The following is a 20666-nucleotide window of genomic DNA, read 5'->3' on the forward strand; positions in this document are numbered from 1 at the left end:
TTATCTTCAAGTGTACAACATAGTTCCCCTTACAAATTAACAACTCACCTTTTTAAAAGTAGCAGAAGTGTTAGTACTGTGTAAATCAAACACCAGAAATTCACCACCAAAAATTCCTCACAAATGTACCTCAGACAGTAGTATCACAAAATGGCTGTGGTTTCCTCTCATTTGACATATATACATAACCAATTAACTTTCATCACACACAAATACAAAACCAAAGTAACATTTTAATTGGTTCTAAATTTCAACACTTTCAAATGTGTTTTCCCCATGCAATTTTCCATAGGACATTTACATACGTCTACAGCCTGAATGGCTGAACGGAATTACACCAAACTTGGCAAAATGGTACATCAAACCTAAGAGGTCAGGAAGGATCTACTATGCCCCCTTATGGTCATTTCCCCCTTCGCTTTGGCCTCCTCTTGTCTCTCAATCCTACCGAGAGACAAGATGGCGGCCGCTACGGACTGTTTGGAATGTTGACAGACGCCGGAGAACCAATCAGCTTCGCAAAGCTCCGTAACGCGAAAAGTACGCGAAGCGGAGCGCTGTTACAGATATATATCTTTTTTTGAACGTTAATTTCTCAAAATCCACTGGAGCACATATATTGAGACCTAGCAAAGGCACATCGGGCTACCAGTCCCTAATATTTTGCCAAGTTTCGTGCAAATCCATTCAGGTGTTCGATTATTATTATTATTATTTTTTTTTGCCCCGCGGGGCCCTTTTAAAACCTCCACATCAAACCTAGGGGGTCAGCGAGGATCTACTATTCCCCCTTATGGTCATTTGCCCCTTCGCTTTGGCCTCCTCTTGTCTCTCGATCCTACCGAGAGACAAGATGGCGGCCGCTACGGACTGTTTGGAATGTTGACAGACGCCGGAGAACCAATCAGCTTCGCTTCACAAAGCTCCGTTGCGCGAAAAGTACGCGTCCTAGGACGCTGCCCGGTCCGCTGTTACAGATATATATCTTTTTTTAAACGTTAATTTCTCAAAATCCACTGGAGCACATATATTGAGACCTACAAAAGGCACATCGGGCTACCAGTCCCTACAATTTTGCCAAGTTTCGTGCAAATCCATTCAGCCGTTCGGGCTAAAAGTGAGGCCAACCGCCCTATGGAAAACTCAATGTTAAAAACACGTTTTGGGACCCCCCTTTTTTCTCGGCCCCCCCTTGACGAACCCCCCCCAAATTTTCAAGGGCTGCTCAGAAACAAAATGTGCCATTTTCCTGAAAATTTCAGCCAATTCCGTCCACAAACGCCAAAGTTATTAGACATAGAATTTTCAAAAAACCCATAGAGAAAAAATCCTAACTATATATACCTACTGGCGACCGCCAGTAGGTAATATATATATATATATAAACATGCGTGGGTGTGTGGAGCGCCAATGTATATTTTTGGGACAGATATTTTGGTTTTCCAGACGACATTGCTTAATTATTCAAACTCCTAAAACAGAACATCTAAAATTAAATCCACTTCAGAGTGCGCGGGTTCTGGCGGCGGTGGCGGACATCTGTCATGGCGTTAAGTTTCAGTGACTCACTGCTGCATGCTTGTAATTCCATGTTTAGTGAACATTTTTATTTTAAGTATTTTTACGCAAAGAGCTTCAAACCAGTTCAAACATATGAAGTTTAATGGTGCGCTCACAAGCGTGCAACTCACCACCCCCCACAGAAACGACTCCCAAGGGGATAGACAACTGCAATTAATGTGGTTTAACCAAGGGCGTAGCCTTTTATTCCCATAACATCTGTGAGAAATGATAATCATAGTAAAGGCATACACTATTGTTACGAGAAGACAGTAAGATCAGCCAAGGACACAGTTATAAAAATACAGGAATTAAGATCAGCAAAACAGCTGAACTGTTGTGTAAGCGATAAAACAGTTGTCTCCACCCATTACAGCGCAACCCTTCAGAATGCACTTGAAAGTGCAGTTTGAGCCATTAATGTTCTGAGAATACAGTACCTAGGATCAGCAAAACAGCTCAAAGATTGTGCAAGCAATAAACAGGTGGCAACACTCCGGAATGAAAAAGTGCCAGCAAGCCCCTTTTCCATATCCATCGCCCACACACTCACCCCAGGGCATCCAGGGCATAACTTCATGGCAACTTCCCCTCCATCACTCAGAGCGATGGGTAATACAATACCCGCAGTTCCACATGCACCAGGGCACCGCACATTGCTCCGTCCCTGCTGAGGTGCCTGTCTGGTGCCCGCACAAAACAACACCCCTCCAGGGTGTAAGTTCAGGAAATCAGTCCAAAAGTTTGGTCATCACGTTCCCGTAGTCCAGCCGACTGGACTACGGGAACGCCCTATACGCAGGAACCACATCCAAACTTCAGAAACGCCTTCAGCGCATACAGAACGCCCCAGCACGACTCATCCTCGTCATCCCCGCCACAGCCACATATCCGCCCACCTGAGAAACCTGCACTGGCTCCCCGTCAGCAAAAGGATCACGTTCAGGCTCCTCACCCACGCACACAAAGCACTCCACGACACGGGCCCTGAATACCTCAACAACCGCATCTCGTTCCACACCCCCACCCGCCAGCTCCGTTCCTCCAGCCTCGCCCTCGCCACCGTCCCACGGATTCGCAGAGCCACCACGGGAGGAAGATCGTTCTCCTACCTAGCAGCGAAGACATGGAACTCCCTCCCCGCACACCTACGACTGACCCAGGACCATCTCGCCTTCAGGAAACACCTCAAGACCTGGTTATTCGAGCAGTAGCAGCACCCCCTCTTTTTTTTTTTTTCCTCCAGCACTTTGAGACCCTCACGGATGAGTAGCGCGCTCTACAAATGTACTGATTGATTGATTGATTTCTGCTGCAAGAATTTCCACCACAGTGTGAAGAGGTCACTGGTGATCTCTCCCTCCCCCCAGGCACCACCGGAGGGTCTACGTAAGAGCCCCTAAGACAGTGGACTGACGATGCATCCTTTATCCGAACTGAGAGACTTGCCCAGCATAGCAGTCTACCCCCTGACAAATGTCGGAACAGAAATATTAATTGCACCTGGACCTGATGGAACACCTGCGTTGGTTAGGACGAGTCCCCTCCTCACTGTGTCTACTGAAAATAGTAAGCTTCGCAGCTTGACAGAGGCTTTTCTTCATGTGGGGATGGTGCTTTTTCCTTTCACAGGAAAGTCTCCTGGTTAGAGTTCCCTCCAAGCTATAAAATGGCTGGCCCCACTATGAAAAATGTAATACATGTTGTACAAAATATACACCACCTGAGATAACTCCTATAAATTGTACCGGTCTACCGCCTCCACCACGGACCACCTGTTCAACCTGAAGCATACCCGGACACAGCCAGGTATCGCGTTCCAGACTAGGTGACTCAGCGTAGGTCTTGCTAAGTCAACCACTGTGCCCGCTGTGTGAGGTTCTATTTCCAGGTGGTCTGGAGACCCTCATTCTGACCACTAAGCATTATTCCTTCCTGAACTTAAGTGCCCCATGCCTTTACAGCCTGCCACAGTTGTGTTGGCCTCATTTGGGGCAGGAAATGAGGACATTTCTAACCTTCCCTGGTGACTAGCCAGCCTACTTAATTTAATTAAAGGCACTCACTGAACAGCCAACTATAATCTGATGCCCTGATATATATGAAGCTGTTATTAATCAGCGCTGCACACACGCTCTGTTAGATAGTGACCCTTGTGGGGTGGCCCATTAAGTTCCCACAGTCACCATTGACGGATGCAATATATTCAGATCCGAACAGCTACAGACTGTCACTCACAACTGCTGGTTTCAAACAAACATTGGGAGAGGGGCATCCTATTTCCTGGACCCTAAAATATAACACATACATTACCCCACCAGTCTCGTCAGGTAGACAAGTGGGTGCAAACTAGAGATGGTCCTTCCTGACCCACTCGGAACATTAAAATATGTAAATGGTACAATAAACTCCTGCTTACCCAGGCTTCCTAATTTACTCCACTAGTGCCTTAGATGCGTGATGTGGATTCTCTGCATGCATAATTAGGGCTCCAGGTTTTAGGGTATTTATTATTTTGCTATTTCCGTCTGTATTCATCCATATTTATTTTTTACTAACTTTATCTGTATTTATCCATATTTTTTAATTTTTTTTTTAATGAAGCTGAAATGAGTATATTTCCACATTTATTTAACCGATAAATATACACTCATGGTTAAATGTCTGCCAGGTTTCAGTGATATGAACACCCGCAGAAGATAAATCAATGCACTTATATGGAAATATGCAAATTACAGTATCAGCCTTGTGCATATCTGCTGCTGTTAAAGCCTCTTTATTAAATTTCCTTTCTTTTTTAACCCTTTATCTCTCAATCCACACAGCTATTGGCCTGGCAGTCATGGCAGACAGTAATTAGAATTATTCAAAAAGCAACCCAATTTCCGTTTTTATCCACATTTAAAAATAAATACAGACAAGAAAATGAATGTTTTCTGTCTGAATTCATCTGTAAAAACGGAAAACAGGGAGCCTTATGCATAATTCAGCCAACCTCGCTCCATAAGTTTGTCTTCCCCTGCCTCCTAACTCCAATGGCCTGCTGTATGGTAAAGGAACTGAACCAGTCAGTGGCCCCTGATATGTGACTGCCTCAGCCCTACCGATCCTAATAACAAGAGGCTTGAGTGGCTCCCGCACTGCCCTGTAGACGTCAACACATTCAGAGCATCCTGAGACCCCAAAGGGAGAGCCCCTCTCCCGGCCTTCTCCCATTCACACCACCCAGCACTGTGGCTAGATGCAAACATGGATGTATAAGTGATACAATGTAGATGTTTCCAGGACTTCAATGACTCTGGAAATGCCAGTGATAGAGTTGGTTTAGAGAGGCCGGAACCAGCTGTTGTTCACAGTAATCCGGGCATAAGCACATCTGTCCCAGGAGCTCAGAGGAATCTGAGGATCAAAGACTGGAACTCCAGGGATGGACTGGGAACCCGAAGCAGCCCCGGCAAATTTTGTCAGACCAGCCCCCATACGGTGCATAGTGAGCGAGCCTATAGTGAGATAGGAAACTTGCATTGGTAAACATAGACCAAAATCTGTAGCATCAAATATTTAACCAAATTACAAAACTTCAATGACACACAACTGAAGACCTAATATATGCACTGACCTGAATATAGACACCAATTGAATCTAGTTCAAAATCAAGCTCTCACAAAAACCTCACGATTCATAACTCCTCAAGCCCCATTTATGATAATAAACTAAACATAAATATGAAAAAAGCCAGCATCATATCTGTGCTGGTCAAAATTCTTGCGCCACAGACAAATTTACTGAAGACGCAGCAACTTGAGCATAACCTGTCCACAGCAGTAACCAGCATATCACCTCAACTGATCATCTAGACAAACCCCTATACACAATGGTGGCCTTCTGAGCAAAAATCATGTAAAACAGGTCTCCGAAGAAAATAATGAAAACCAAAGCTAATCTACTATACTAGGGTTCGGCTCTGGCGGGTGGGACTGATTGCCTCACCGGATTGTCTTCGCTGTAACAGGGAGGAAGGGACGTTCATGCACACGGTCTGGAGCTCTCGATCGATTTTGGAATGGGGTCTTGGCCTGTCTGTCGGAGGTGTTGGGATGGGAGCTCCCACGTACGCCACAGTTTGCCTTGCTCCACGTAAAGGCGGGGTGGGGGGTAATCTCTATAAAAGACACCTGATGTTGCTGGGCCTCACGACGGCCTAAAGAGGGGGCTGGATTTTTATTTGGGGCTGGAGCAGCCAATATTCGTGGCCAGGGGGTGCCCGCGGAAGCACTATAAAATTTGGAAGCGCTGACCTGATTATAGGGGTATATGGCTAGAGCCCCCAGTGGAGCGGGAGGACCTTCCCTGGGAGGGGTGATGGGGCGGGTGATATGGAGCGGTGGGACATGGGGCTAGAGAGGCGGGTGTGCTTGTGCATGTTTTTCCTTTTGCATTGTATACTGCTCGACACAAGTGGGTTGGGTCTGGAGGTGGCTGTGCGACTCGGGGGGGGTGGTGGTTGGGGTGGGTGTGGGGAGTTGGGGGGGGGTTGGGGCTTGGGATGGGGATGGGGAGGGTGTTTTAAGAGGGTTTGATTATTCACTCGCTACTTTATGTGTGCAAAGTGAAAAGTCGGTTGCCTTTGATGCTGTTATACTTGTGATCTGCAGTAGTCCCTGCGTTACAGGGCCCTGCATAACCTGTGCAATCTGACAATAAAATCTGTTTAAAAAAAAAAAAAGAAAACCAAAGCTAAGGCCAGTGAAACCAACCCTTGGAGGACCGTAGACATGTTACCTAATCATTTGGTGGCCAAAGGCACACTCCTGCGATAGCTGGTTTGGCTGTGTGCCATGTAGGCCTGGGCGGTGAGCTCCGCTCCGTTCGTGGAGTTTGCAGAGTTTTCTGCACTCTGCGGAGCTGGCAGAGTGCACAAAACTGTGCTTCGCGTGGTGCAGAAAAAATGTTCCCCGCTTGGGCTCTGTAAGTTCACAAGCTGCTGCTCGGGTAGAATTTCTACCCAGACAAGTGCGAGCAGCAGTCCACACTACATTCCGCCACTTGTGGAACTTCACTGAGTTTTTTTGTAACTTTGTGGAGTTCCGCGCCGCAAAACTCTGCGAACTACACCCAGGCTTAATGCCATGAGAGGTGGTGTTACTGTATGCAATGATTGGTGTTGTTTCTGGAGATGGAAGTCAGCAAGGGTGTTTGTGTACTTTGTGTTAGTTGGTTTTCCTATGTGCAGCAATGGTTTCTGGGTAAGCAGCAGCGGCACTCTGGCTACTGTAGTGCATGGTTCAATTTACAGCTGTAGTGGTGGCTGTATTGATGTATGCATCAGTGAGGGTTGACTTCTCGTAAATTTGTTCGTGCACTCGGTGGAGGCTGGGTTCATATGTCATGGGTGGGGGTTGACTTCTCATAAGTTATGGTTGTGGCTTTGTTTATGCACGCAGTGGTGGGGGCTGTATTCTTGTATGTATTGATGGGGGTTGACTTTTTGTACATTATGGTTGTGTCTTTGCTTATGCACAAAGTGGTGGGGGATGTATTTAGGTATGCATCAGTAGAGGTTGACTTCTCATACATTATGGTTGTGGCTTTATGCACAAAGTGGTGGGGGTTGTATTCATGTATGTATTTATGTATGCTTCGGCGAGGGTTGACTTCTTGTAAGTTATGGTTGTGGCTTTGTTTATGCACGCAGTGGTGGGGGCTGTATTCATGTATGCATCAGTGGAGGTTGACTTCTCGTATGTTATGGTTGTGGCTTTGTTTATGCACTCAGTGGTGGAGGCTGTATTCATGTATGTATCAGTGGGGGTGGACTTCTCGTATGTTATGGCTGTGGCTTTGTTTATGCACTCAGTGGTGGAGGCTGTATTCATGTATGCATTGGTGGGGGTTGACTTCTTGTAAGTTATGGTTGTGTCTTTATTTATGCACTCAGTGGTGGAGGCTGTATTCATGTATGTATCAGTGGGGGTTGACTTCTCGTATGTTATGGTTGTGTCTTTGTTTATGCACTCAGTGGTGGAGGCTGTATTCATGTATGTATCGGTAGGGGTTGACTTCTCATATGTTATGGTTGTAGCTTTGTTTATGCACGCAGTGGTGGAGGCTGTATTCATGTATGTATCGGTGGGGGTTGACTTCTCATATGTTATGGTTGTAGCTTTGTTTATGCACGCAGTGGTGGGGGCTGTATTCATGTATGTATCGGTGGGGGTTGACTTCTCGTATGTTATGGTTGTGTCTTTGTTTATGCACTCAGTGGTGGAGGCTGTATTCATGTATGTATCAGTGGGGGTTGACTTCTCGTATGTTATGGCTGTGGCTTTGTTTATGCACTCAGTGGTGGAGGCTGTATTCATGTATGCTTCAGCGAGGGTTGACTTCTCGTACGTTGTGGCTGTGGCTTTGTTTATGCACTCAGTGGTGGAGGCTGTATTCATGTATGTATCAGAGGGGGTTGACTTCTCATATGTTATGGTTGTAGCTTTGTTTATGCACGCAGTGGTGGGGGCTGTATACATGTATGTATCGGTGGGGATTGACTTCTCGTATGTTATGGCTGTGGCTTTTGGAGGCTGTATTCATGTATGCATTGGTGGGGGTTGACTTCTTGTAAGTTATGGTTGTGGCTTTGTTTATGCACTCAGTGGTGGAGGCTGTATTCATGTATGCTTCGGCGAGGGTTGACTTCTCGTACATTGTGGCTGTGGCTTTGTTTATGCACTCAGTGGTGGAGGCCGTATTCATGTATGCTTCGGCGAGGGTTGACTTCTCGTACGTTGTGGCTGTGGCTTTGTTTATGCACGCAGTGGTGGAGGCTGTATTCAAGTATGTATCGGCGGGGGTTGACTTCTCGTATGTTATGGTTGTGTCTTTATTTATGCACTCAGTGGTGGAGGCTGTATTCATGTATGTATCGGTGGGGGTTGACTTCTCGTATGTTATGGTTGTGTCTTTGTTTATGCACTCAGTGGTGGAGGCTGTATTCATGTATGTATCGGTGGGGGTTGACTTCTCGTATGTTATGGCTGTGGCTTTGTTTATGCACTCAGTGGTGGAGGCTGTATTCATGTATGTATCGGTGGGGGTTGACTTCTCGTATGTTATGGTTGTGGCTTTGTTTATGCACTCCGTGGTGGAGGCTGTATTCATGTATGCTTCGGCGAGAGTTGACTTCTCGTATGCTATGGTTGTAGCTTTGTTTATGCACGCACTGGTGGAGGCTGTATTCATGTATGTATCGGTGGGGGTTGACTTCTCGTATGTTATGGCTGTGGCTTTGTTTATGCACTCAGTGGTGGAGGCTGTATTCATGTATGTATCGGTGGGGGTTGACTTCTCGTATGTTATGGTTGTAGCTTTGTTTATGCATGCAGTGGTGGAGGCTGTTTTCATGTATGCATCAGTGGAGGTTGACTTCTCATACATTATGGTTGTGGCTTTATTTATGCACAAAGTGGTGGGGGTTGTATTCATGAATGTATTCATGTATGTATCGGTGGGGGTTGACTTCTCGTATGTTATGGTTGTAGCTTTGTTTATGCACGCAGTGGTGGGGGCTGTATTCATGTATGTATCGGTGGGGGTTGACTTCTCGTATGTTATGGTTGTGGCTTTGTTTATGCACTCCGTGGTGGGGGCTGTATTCATGTATGTATCGGTGGGGGTTGACTTCTCGTATGTTATGGTTGTGGCTTTGTTTATGCACTCCGTGGTGGAGGCTGTATTCATGTATGCTTCGGCGAGAGTTGACTTCTCGTATGCTATGGTTGTAGCTTTGTTTATGCACGCACTGGTGGAGGCTGTATTCATGTATGTATCAGTGGGGGTTGACTTCTCGTATGTTATGGCTGTGGCTTTGTTTATGCACTCAGTGGTGGAGGCTGCATTCATGTATGCTTCGGCGAGGGTTGACTTCTCGTACGTTGTGGCTGTGGCTTTGTTTATGCACTCAGTGGTGGAGGCTGTATTCATGTATGTATCGGTGGGGGTTGACTTCTCATATGTTATGGTTGTAGCTTTGTTTATGCACGCAGTGGTGGGGGCTGTATTCATGTATGTATCGGTGGGGATTGACTTCTCGTATGTTATGGCTGTGGCTTTTGGAGGCTGTATTCATGTATGCATTGGTGGGGTTTGACTTCTTGTAAGTTATGGCTGTGGCTTTTGGAGGCTGTATTCATGTATGCATTGGTGGGGGTTGACTTCTTGTAAGTTATGGTTGTGGCTTTGTTTATGCACTCAGTGGTGGAGGCTGTATTCATGTATGCTTCGGCGAGGGTTGACTTCTCGTACGTTGTGGCTGTGGCTTTGTTTATGCACTCAGTGGTGGAGGCCGTATTCATGTATGTATCGGTGGGGGTTGACTTCTCGTATGTTATGGTTGTGTCTTTATTTATGCACTCAGTGGTGGAGGCTGTATTCATGTATGTATCAGTGGGGGTTGACTTCTCGTATGTTATGGTTGTGTCTTTGTTTATGCACTCAGTGGTGGAGGCTGTATTCATGTATGTATCGGTGGGGGTTGACTTGTCATATGTTATGGTTGTAGCTTTGTTTATGCACGCAGTGGTGGGGGCTGTATTCATGTATGTATCGGTGGGGGTTGACTTCTCATATGTTATGGTTGTAGCTTTGTTTATGCACGCAGTGGTGGGGGCTGTATTCATGTATGTATCGGTGGGGGTTGACTTCTCGTATGTTATGGTTGTGTCTTTGTTTATGCACTCAGTGGTGGAGGCTGTATTCATGTATGTATCGGCGAGATTTGACTTCTCGTATGCTATGGTTGTAGCTTTGTTTATGCACGCACTGGTGGAGGCTGTATTCATGTATGTATCGGTGGGGGTTGACTTCTCGTATGTTATGGTTGTGTCTTTGTTTATGCACTCAGTGGTGGGGGCTGTATTCATGTATGTATCGGTGGGGGTTGACTTCTCGTATGTTATGGTTGTGGCTTTGTTTATGCACTCCGTGGTTGAGGCTATATTCATGTAAGCTTCGGCGAGAGTTGACTTCTCGTATGTTGTGGCTGTGGCTTTGTTTATGCACTCAGTGGTGGAGGCTGTATTCATGTATGTATCAGTGGGGGTTGACTTCTCGTATGTTATGGCTGTGGCTTTGTTTATGCACTCAGTGGTGGAGGCTGTATTCATGTATGCTTCAGCGAGGGTTGACTTCTCGTACGTTGTGGCTGTGGCTTTGTTTATGCACGCAGTGGTGGGGGCTGTATACATGTATGTATCGGTGGGGATTGACTTCTCGTATGTTATGGCTGTGGCTTTTGGAGGCTGTATTCATGTATGCATTGGTGGGGGTTGACTTCTTGTAAGTTATGGCTGTGGCTTTTGGAGGCTGTATTCATGTATACATTGGTGGGGGTTGACTTCTTGTAAGTTATGGTTGTGGCTTTGTTTATGCACTCAGTGGTGGAGGCTGTATTCATGTATGCTTCGGCGAGGGTTGACTTCTCGTACGTTGTGGCTGTGGCTTTGTTTATGCACGCAGTGGTGGAGGCTGTATTCATGTATGTATCGGCGGGGGTTGACTTCTCGTATGTTATGGTTGTGTCTTTATTTATGCACTCAGTGGTGGAGGCTGTATTCATGTATGTATCGGTGGGGGTTGACTTCTTGTAAGTTATGGCTGTGGCTTTTGGAGGCTGTATTCATGTATGCATTGGTGGGGGTTGACTTCTTGTAAGTTATGGCTGTGGCTTTTGGAGGCTTTATTCATGTATGCATTGGTGGGGGTTGACTTCTTGTAAGTTATGGTGTGGCTTTGTTTATGCACTCAGAATTGGGGTTGACATGTATGCATAGGTGGGGGTTGACTCCTTGAAAGTTATGGTCGTGGCTTTATGTACTCCACAGTGGTGGCTATATTTGTGTACCCAGCTGTGTGGTTGGTGTTTCCTCCAAACAGCATGGGGGGGGGGGGCGGCATCTGCAAACTGGAGACATTGTGGCTCTTTCTTTAAGGCACCTGCAGCACAGACACTGAGAGCTTCTCTGGGGGTCCTGAGAACTGAATTTTGTATCCAGATCTGTGACGTGAGCCGCGAGGTCCTTCTCCTTCAATCTTACTTTATACTTGGATATAACATGTGTCCTCTCCTAGCGGGGGCAGACCGTGTGGTAGATAGGGGGTGCAACCACAGACATGGGGTGACTTTGTAACAACCTGCATATGGGTGAAGCTCACGGGTGGTGTTCGATCACACGCAGTCCTTACGCAGCACTAAAAGTCAGTGGATTGCCTGCGGTTGGCCATATGTGACAGATCCCAGTCCATTCAACTGGTCACTCAGGTGAACACTGGGGAAGTTAATTCATGTAGGAGCCCTTTGGGTATGGTTGGCTCAATGAATTCATTAGGGACGGTCATGTGCGTTTCTCACTTCTTAGGAGTTATACTGGTTGTCGGAACACTGCTTGTCGGGAAAATTTCATCCCCCAGCAGTTGCTGAAATAATTGAAGTTGCCGGTGAAATCTTGGAAAGAGAGGCAGAGATTGGCTTGGACATACCTGCGTGATATTCCCCAACATGTCACTGTGGCCATTCTTATACCACACCCCTGAATACTGGGATCCGGCTATGTCCACGCTGTAACAGCCAAGCGCCTGTAATCAGGGCCTTAGCATAAAATGTTTTATTCCCAGGACCCACTGAGTGCTAAGAGCTTCTTCCCACTTGAGTGACAGCCCCTGCCTTCCCAATGCTATCCCTTCCCTGTAGCTACAAGGGATGTTAGGGGATCCTTGATTTTCTGAAATTAAAATCAGAATCCAGGAATGGATTAAATTTGCAGGTCTTGAATCATCATTGAATCTCAACAGTGCCAAGGTTTCTTGATGCAAATAACATAATTATTGCTAATGTTTCTGCGCGAGATATCGCTGCACTAATGCTTCGTTGACATTCTGTTCTTCTCCTCCCTAGGTATGGTCCAGAAACTTGACCAAAAGCTGCCGGTGGCCAACGAGTACCTGCTGCTGTCCGGAGGGGTACGGGAAGGAGTCGTGGATCTGGACCTCGATGAGTTGAATGTTTATGCCCGAGGAACGGAGTACGACATGGACTTCACCCTCCTGGTGCCAGCGCTGAAGCTTCATGACCGGAACCAGCCCGTAACTCTTGACATGCGTCACTCGGCTCTGTGTCACTCCTGGCTCAGCCTGCGGCTCTTCGACGAAGCCACAATCAGTAAGTGGAAAGACTGCTGCACCATCGTGGACCACATCAACGGGGCCACCAATTACTTCTTCTCCCCGACAAAAGTGGCCGACTGGTTTCATGACTCCATCACCATAGTCTTGTCTGAGATCCAGAAGAAACCTCAGCGAGGAATGCCAAAGGTGGAGAAGGTGGAGAAGAACGGAACCATCATATCCATCATCTTGGGCGTCGGAAGCAGTCGCATGCTGTACGATATTGTCCCGGTGGTGTCTTTCAAAGGGTGGCCTGCGGTAGCCCAAACCTGGCTCATGGAGAATCATTTTTGGGACGGCAAGATCACCGAGGAGGAAGTGATCAGTGGGTTTTACTTAGTGCCTGCCTGCTCCAATAAAGGAAAGAAAGAAAACGAATGGCGGTTGTCCTTTGCCCGGAGTGAAGTCCAGTTGAAGAAATGCATCTCCAGTAGCCTCATGCAAGCCTACCAAGCCTGTAAAGCCATCATCATAAAACTCCTCTCCAGGCCCAAAGCCATCAGCCCCTACCATCTACGCAGCATGATGCTCTGGGCATGCGATCGACTCCCTGCGAACTACTTGGCACAGGAAGATTATGCTGCCCACTTCCTACTAGGACTCATCGATGACCTCCAGCATTGCCTGGTGAACAAGATGTGCCCCAACTACTTCATCCCTCAGTGCAACATGCTGGAGCACCTCTCCGAAGAGACGGTCATGCTGCATGCGCGTAAGCTGTCCTCTGTCCGATCGGACCCCGCGGAGCACCTTCGCACAGCCATCGAGCACGTCAAAGCCGCCAACCGCCTGACGCTGGAGCTGCAGCGGCGTGGGAGCACCACCAGCATCCCCTCCCCGCTCTCAGACGGTGGGGACCCCAACCAGCCCGATGACCGCTTAGCCAAAAAACTGCAGCAGTTAGTGACTGAGAACCCGGGCAAGTCCATCTCTGTGTTCATCAATCCCGATGACGTCACAAGGCCCCACTTCCGGATTGATGACAAATTTTTCTGAGGCTTGGCCCAGGTGGACTTTAGGACTTTATGGTTTGTGGCGTTCTGTGTCGTCTTGTTTTTACATTTCCTGATCGGATCTGTTAAGAACAATAATAATTTACTCCTGTTTTCTGCAGGCAGGACATTGCATATTTTGAAAGAGTATATTACTATTTCATATGCTGCTTTGTTTAGAATGTGTTGTGCTAAAGGACACTGAATGCTATCTCTGCAGAAGCCTAGACCAATTTCAGTTGCCTTCCTCAGTTACATGTTTGATTAGATGTCTTTTTTGGATTTGTTTATTTTTTTGTTTACATCACATCACCTTATGCTGCACCCTTCTCTTTAAAAAATGCAGGACACTGAATTTTGAAATGTTATATTTTGTACAGCTACTTGACATAACTCCAACTGGACCTTGAAAAACCTAACATTGCACTTTCTGTCAGGCAGTCAGGGTCACTTCACTGCACCACACATTCCCCAAGTCTTTGGTGTTCTTTGCAGTGATTCTACTCTGCCGAAGTGTGCACAAGTCCCAGATGTCAACAGCAGTGTCCCTGCACATTGCAATATCATCTAGAACATTTGTGACCTGTCTGCTCTGTCACTAGGCATTTCCGAGACAAAGCAAGAAGATCCCTTCATCAGCTAGAGCCCACTTTTCAAAGAGTGAAATACCTCTTGAGATATTCAGGATTTTACAAAGGACCGGTACATCTCCTATTCCCTCCCAGGTAGGCTTGTGTTGGCCAAAGCTTCCTCGAAAGGTTGGTCGTGAGACTATGGCCAGCCAGCCTCTCTCCTGCCTAGTTTTTAACTGTGGCTGTTTCCCCTTCCAAAGTCATCTCTGCTGACTTACTCAACAAGAGTTGAACACCTGGCCAATACCTATCCCTTCTACACTATGTTTCTAGCCCTGAGCCAACTCACCAATTTCACGCTTGACGTACGCTTTGGTCACTCTTTCTCTACATATGACGTCGGTGACATGGTACTACTGCGATGAAGCGAACCCTGCGACTGCGAAATATTTTCTTCAAAATGTCAATGGAATGTTTTCTCCTTCCCTCATTTGAGGAATCTTTCGCGTCTTACCCTAGAGGTGGACAAGGAGCTTGGTCTGTTCTCCCTCCATTTTTCTCAGATGCGTAAATACTCTGCGCCACCCTCCTTAATAGATTTTTGTCCAACACAGTATTTCTGGTGTTAGTGTCTTAGGCTTTCGGAATCTTCCATCTCTTCTTGCTCCTCTGTAGAGTTAAAGGGATTTGAGGTGTTCAGATCCTGGAGTCTTCCTCTCTGACAAACTCTTGTTCTGTGCTCTCTACTCTGCTCACAGCTGCATAAGTCATGCACTGTTCTCACCCAGAGGTTGGTGCCCCGTCCCCCTGAAATCGACACGTTCATTAAGGATCTAACCAATAAGAATGTGAGGTCCTGAGATGGAATCCTAACCTCACACCATTCATCCAAATGCTGGACCTTTGCAAGCTCAGGTGCTGCATAAAAAGAATGGTGTCCAACCCATTCATGTCCTCAACTGATTCCTGCTTGGAGAAGACTGATTGACAAACCCCTCATGAAAGACTTTCATTCCCTCTTCTGTAAGATGTTGGGTCTTAACTATCTTGAAGTCTCCACCACGTTAAAGGGGGCTTGGAACCTTCTCCTTCTGGATAGTTCACATAAGAAATCCCCTCTGCCCCCCAGGGTTTCAGAGAGATGGGCTTCAATTTTCATATAGAGCATACAAGAAAACAGCTTGTTGTCATTGGTGGCCAAAGCTACAGCTCATAAGTTTAGGGACGCGGTTGATTTTTGTATATTAGTTCGGTTTTAAAAACCAGCATAGTGTAGCTTGTTCTCAATGGCTCTGAGAATGGAAGAGGACTTTTGACCCATCTGCTCAACACATAATATAGCGAAGGGGGTGCGATTGGAACAAATGCTTGCGTTTCTCTCAGACTTGAAAGTCCGAGGGATAATATGGTAAGATCTTGCTTTTGAATTTTGGCAAATGTAAAACATTTATTAGCCATTTTACGCAGAGAGCTTTATGGAATTTTCATTCTCAGAACTACAAGTCCATTAACTGGCCTTTGAGACGCCGCCGCACAGCATAGCCCTTAGGCCACACCAATGAAGTCTGATTAAAAATGGTTTTTGATTAATTAGTTCTCCAACATCACCCATGAGAACTCTTCCTTTAATGCATAATGTGGCAGCTTCACCAGTAGTTCAACCACCCTATTGCAGTTGACGCAAATGTCCAACACTCCGCTTTTGCTTTCAAATTGACATTCCAGCTTAGACTAAGAATTTCACTTGAGCTCTGACTGATACAGCCAATGAGAAGGCTTTTTATCGATTCTAGAAATGATCTTCAATACAGGATGTCATACAAATCACTCTACAGAATTTAAGTCCATTGCAGCAGGAGTTGCTTTAAAGAGACCTACATGTCATTGCTTTCGGTGGTCACCTTTGGCCAGGGTCATTGTAGGCACATGGTAGGGTCGTCACTACCAAGAGGTTCCTGGCAGTACCTAACAGGACCACTCCAAGGGCCCCAGAATGAACCTTGGATGGGCAGGAGGCGGTCATTCGGGGGATCCACTCTCTTCCTTGGCTTGGTAGGTTCATCCGATCTACTTTCTCCATTAAAGATTCCTACCCTTGTTAAAGATGTTCACCCTCCAACAAGGGAAGTTCCTAAATGGTTTGGGGTTGGTCACGGGACACCTTCATCTATCTCCTTTGATGTGGCCACTCTGACTCTGGGGGGATTTAGCTATTCACTGCTGCCCAGAATTTAAGGGTCCAACTCTGGAGGGGGGGGGGCATGGGCATTTAGCAGTTTCTTTGTCATTGAAGCCACCATTTTACACCCTCCCATCTAAGAGGTCATCCTTTAGCACTTTGTCTGTCATCTGGGCAGCTTATGGCCAAAAGTGGGCATGTCACATTAATAATAATCCTTCATTTCAGATTTCATGTGCCTGTTTGGGCTTTTTAAGCTGATGCCTGTTGATGCCCTTACTGGGCTCCTCCGGCCTCCAGGTCTTCTCCGGATGTGCTCCAGTGATGACAGAAGGAGGTTTTATGAAGGCTTTTTGATGGGCAGATGTGAGGTGTGAGTTTGGTCTCGTAGGCATCTTACTCACCTTGCGTGCAGTTATAATAAAACTGGTGACACCAAAGCAGACCTGGTGGTAGTTACTGCATTTGGTGGTAATTCTGCCAACCTGCATGGTTTCTCACAAAGAGAAGTGAATTTTATAGCATCCCTCTTTTCATGCCTGGTGTCAGATTTTCACATGAATCAATACATTTGTGTTCCTATCCTCTTCTTTGATCCTTTGTCAGAAGCACAAAGCGCCTTCTAGGGACTAGATTTGTAGCAAGCTCTCGTTTTCTCTGCAGTGTTCTGTGTCTCTCCGCCAGGGTGGTCCTTGCTCACAGTAGCCCTATGCCGGTAAAGTCCTTCGCTGTAACGTGTTCCGTAGAATCTTCCTGGTGTGAATGCTGTTGTCCTCACAGAGACTTCCTCCCTTCATGATCATCACAAGGAGGTCTGAAATATTTGCCTCCTGATCTGTTCAACAGGGTGGATGGAGAGGCAATGCTTCATGATATGTATAAATAGTATATGTTCTAGCTAAAGACTCTGGCCAGGCCACGTCGAAGCCTATTTTTGTTTGCGTGTCTGTTCATTACAGTTCATTCCTCACACACATTTCAGACCGAGAAAGAAGGGATAGAGGATGAGTGGAGAAGTTACTCAGTGTAATAGAATATTATCCTTTCAAACCCCTTGGCTCTGGGTTCACACACACCGTGGTGGTGGTGGTCTGAGGCAAACCGTGCTAGTCTGTGGAGGTTGAGCCAGCATTTGTGGGGCAGGTACAGGGGCTGGGAGGGGCATGTTCTAGATCATGTTTAGAACTGTGGCTTTCACTTATGTTTCTTGAGGGACAGGGCATGGTCCGGAGCAGGATGGATGAGGTGCTGGAGATGGAGAAATGACCTGCGACGGATTGGTCCTGTCACCTTTCAATCACGGTACAAATAAACTCCTTCCAACATCTGCTGACCTGCATTGTGCACTTTACAAACAGACCAACTAAATCCAAAAGGAATCAGGACACAGGATACTCATAGCTTGTGTCCTACATCTCAAAGGAAATACTTAGTCTCAAAACAGGTACTGAACTTGAACATTTCAATGTGCTGACGCCCTGCGTTGTACGCGCAGACACTCCCACCACTTGCTCTTAATGCTGCTGCTTCCTGACATGTAAAGGTGGACCTCTGTCTCCCTCCTCCATCGTGAATTTTGTGAACCTGTTGTTCTGGAGTGGCTGATCTAAAGGAAATGAAAACAGAAGGACATTTGCCTTGTCTAGTTGTGTTCCCTCTTCTGGTCTGTACCTTGTGATGCCACCTGGATTGTCTACCAGGCCTCTTTTGTTACTCAAAAGTGTAACTCACTCAAGGATAGGATAGTACCTGGTAAACATCCAGACCCAGCATTTGTCCACTAATAAGTTGTCAGTGACATGATGGGGGTCAAACAACAGGAACGTCCTGTCGATGCTCTATTGGTGTGAAACATGGCTGCACCTGCAGGGAGCCCTGGGAGTATATCTGGAAGTCTCACAGCCTCTTCACATCTCCAGCACAGGGTGTTAAGAGCCAGCACACACAGCTCCTTGTCCTTAATGACTGTGCCCTGACAAAGAACACATCTCCACCCTGACACTGACTCAAGCTAGCTCTGAAACAGATGGTGCTAATGGTGCAATCATTCTGAGTGTCATGTTCAAGACTTTATCAGATTGAGAGTTTTCTTTTTTTACTTAGTGCCCCCCCGCGGAATGGCTGAACTCTTCCCAGTACCCTTAGCACATTTTCCATGAATATTAGTTGCACTACTTAAATCTTATCTTGTCTCTTATTGAATGTTATCCACAGTCAATGTCATTTTTGTTGTCGAACAGGCGTGATGCCGCACATCATTCTAGCTGGGTTCTTCTTGAACTGTTGCATTTAACGCACTTGCACCCTGTCCTTGTTGTATTTTTAGGGTGTTTCGTGAAGCGGACACTAGAGACACATGACCGTAAGCGTATGTTTTACCCTAGCCATGTGCTGCTATCAGAACTGAGGTCTTCACTTTCATATACATTTGTGTCATATATGCAAACTCATATTGAAAGCATATGATGTTTGGAAGCAAAGTTATCCTGGTTGTTTTCTTTGAAATGAAGTTGAATTGTGAGATGGACACTTTGAGCCCAACGCTTTCTGTATTCTGTCTAATGGAGTGGGAAAGCCCAGTCGTATGGTCACATTGTGCTGCATTTCGGTGAATGTTATCGTAAATGAAGAACCTAGAATAAAGTATAGCTGATAGTCTTAACTGATGGCCAATGGCGGCAACTTGTTCCGCACAACGCTCTGCAGATTTCGTAACATTGTGTGGCCCTTTGGGTACCTTGTGCTCACTGCTGATGGTTGTGTCTGGAGAGCTGATTGTGCACATTCATCACAAAGAGACCCAGACTAGATCCCTCCTGAGATCAAGAATCCAGCAGACGTCAGACTTGCCCCGGCCTATCCGAGTGCCTCGTGACACTTGTCTGTAAGGTCCACTGTCCCAAAGTTGATCATGACTTTTATGTCCTTCCATTGACGGCTACATCTAAAGAACATAAAGATTTTATATGAGGATTGAATAATCGTAATAAAGATTCATATCAAGGACTCGGCTTGCCTTTTCTTTAGTCAGACCGCGCTGTAACCGGCCTTCAATGCATTTTGTGACCACGTTGTTCTACTATCTAAACTATCTAAACTACTATCTAATTCTAGGTGAGAGGACATGTTTCTTGGGGAAAGTTGGTACCTTATAATTGGTCAAGACTATTCAGTTCTACACAGGTCCAGTCCATATTGCCACTTAGGGTTTCTTTTATTTCCTGTACTCCTGTTCCTTACCTACAACTCTAACACTCTTTTGAACTATCTACATTAATATTTTGATTACAAAATAAACAAATTTGCCTTTCATGTAAAACATTCAATTTGTTCAAAGTTACTAGGCCTCTGTCCATTTCAATAATGAAATAACCAAATCACCATTATAATCCAGTGTCAACACATTTGTATCCAGTAGAGGGCACCATTGGCTGAGTGTTGCTTACTAACCCAAGTACAATGACATTGGTGTTGCTCTGCTGACCAAAAACCATTTCACATTTGTAGTCCACCTCTCACGCTGCACAAATTACTCTTTTATGAATGACCATCAACAGGTAGTTCATTCAAAAAGAGTGGATTTCTACATTTTGAGATATTTTATTTAAAAAAAGGGAAAGGCCTGATGCCATTCATGGCTGGTGGTGGTAAGTGCATGGTTTAGGGTGGTCAGTTTATGGTCACAAAGCTTATGAATCGTGATCTGGGGAACACCTTTGAACAAAAATCCCTTTGAAGAGCCAGAAACGTCTTTGACTCAAAGGGGGTTATTTGACCCTTTCTGAATTGCAAATAGGAGGGTACATGAAAGAGACATTTCCCTCTTCCGTATTTGAAAACCATTGAGCAGGCAACATCTCTTAAGTTAGATTTTAATGATTTACAGTGTGGACAGCTTCTCTCCCAGGGACAGCTTCACAACTATGGTCAGCTTCTCCCCCTGGGACAGCTTCCCTACTGTGGTACAAAAGGGGGTGGTGAAAAAAAGGGGGTGGTGATGGACGGAGCATCTGAACCAATCAAACACAAACACCCAGTCAACAGATCTGGGTTTAATCCATCACCGTTCTTTAGCCCACTCTGCCACCCCAGGTCAGACATGGCCATATGCAAATCAGTCTGACCCTGTGCCTCATGGGAACAGTCCAG

General features: G+C 46.1%; 1 protein-coding gene across 1 annotated transcript in view; it reads left to right on the top strand.

The window, feature by feature from the left end:
• MB21D2 (Mab-21 domain containing 2) overlaps positions 1 to 19523 on the top strand; it is a 158254-nt gene extending 138731 nt beyond the window's left edge. Inside the window, exon 2 of the mRNA XM_078668044.1 lies at positions 12506 to 19523. Coding sequence (XP_078524170.1) covers positions 12506 to 13770 — 1265 coding nt within the window. The 3' untranslated portion in view covers positions 13771 to 19523. The remainder of the gene's footprint in view (positions 1 to 12505) is intronic.
• The last annotated feature ends 1143 nt before the right edge of the window (positions 19524 to 20666 follow it).

The sequence above is a fragment of the Lissotriton helveticus genome, chromosome 11, assembly GCF_964261635.1.
Source record: "Lissotriton helveticus chromosome 11, aLisHel1.1, whole genome shotgun sequence".
Taxonomy (NCBI): domain Eukaryota; kingdom Metazoa; phylum Chordata; class Amphibia; order Caudata; family Salamandridae; genus Lissotriton; species Lissotriton helveticus.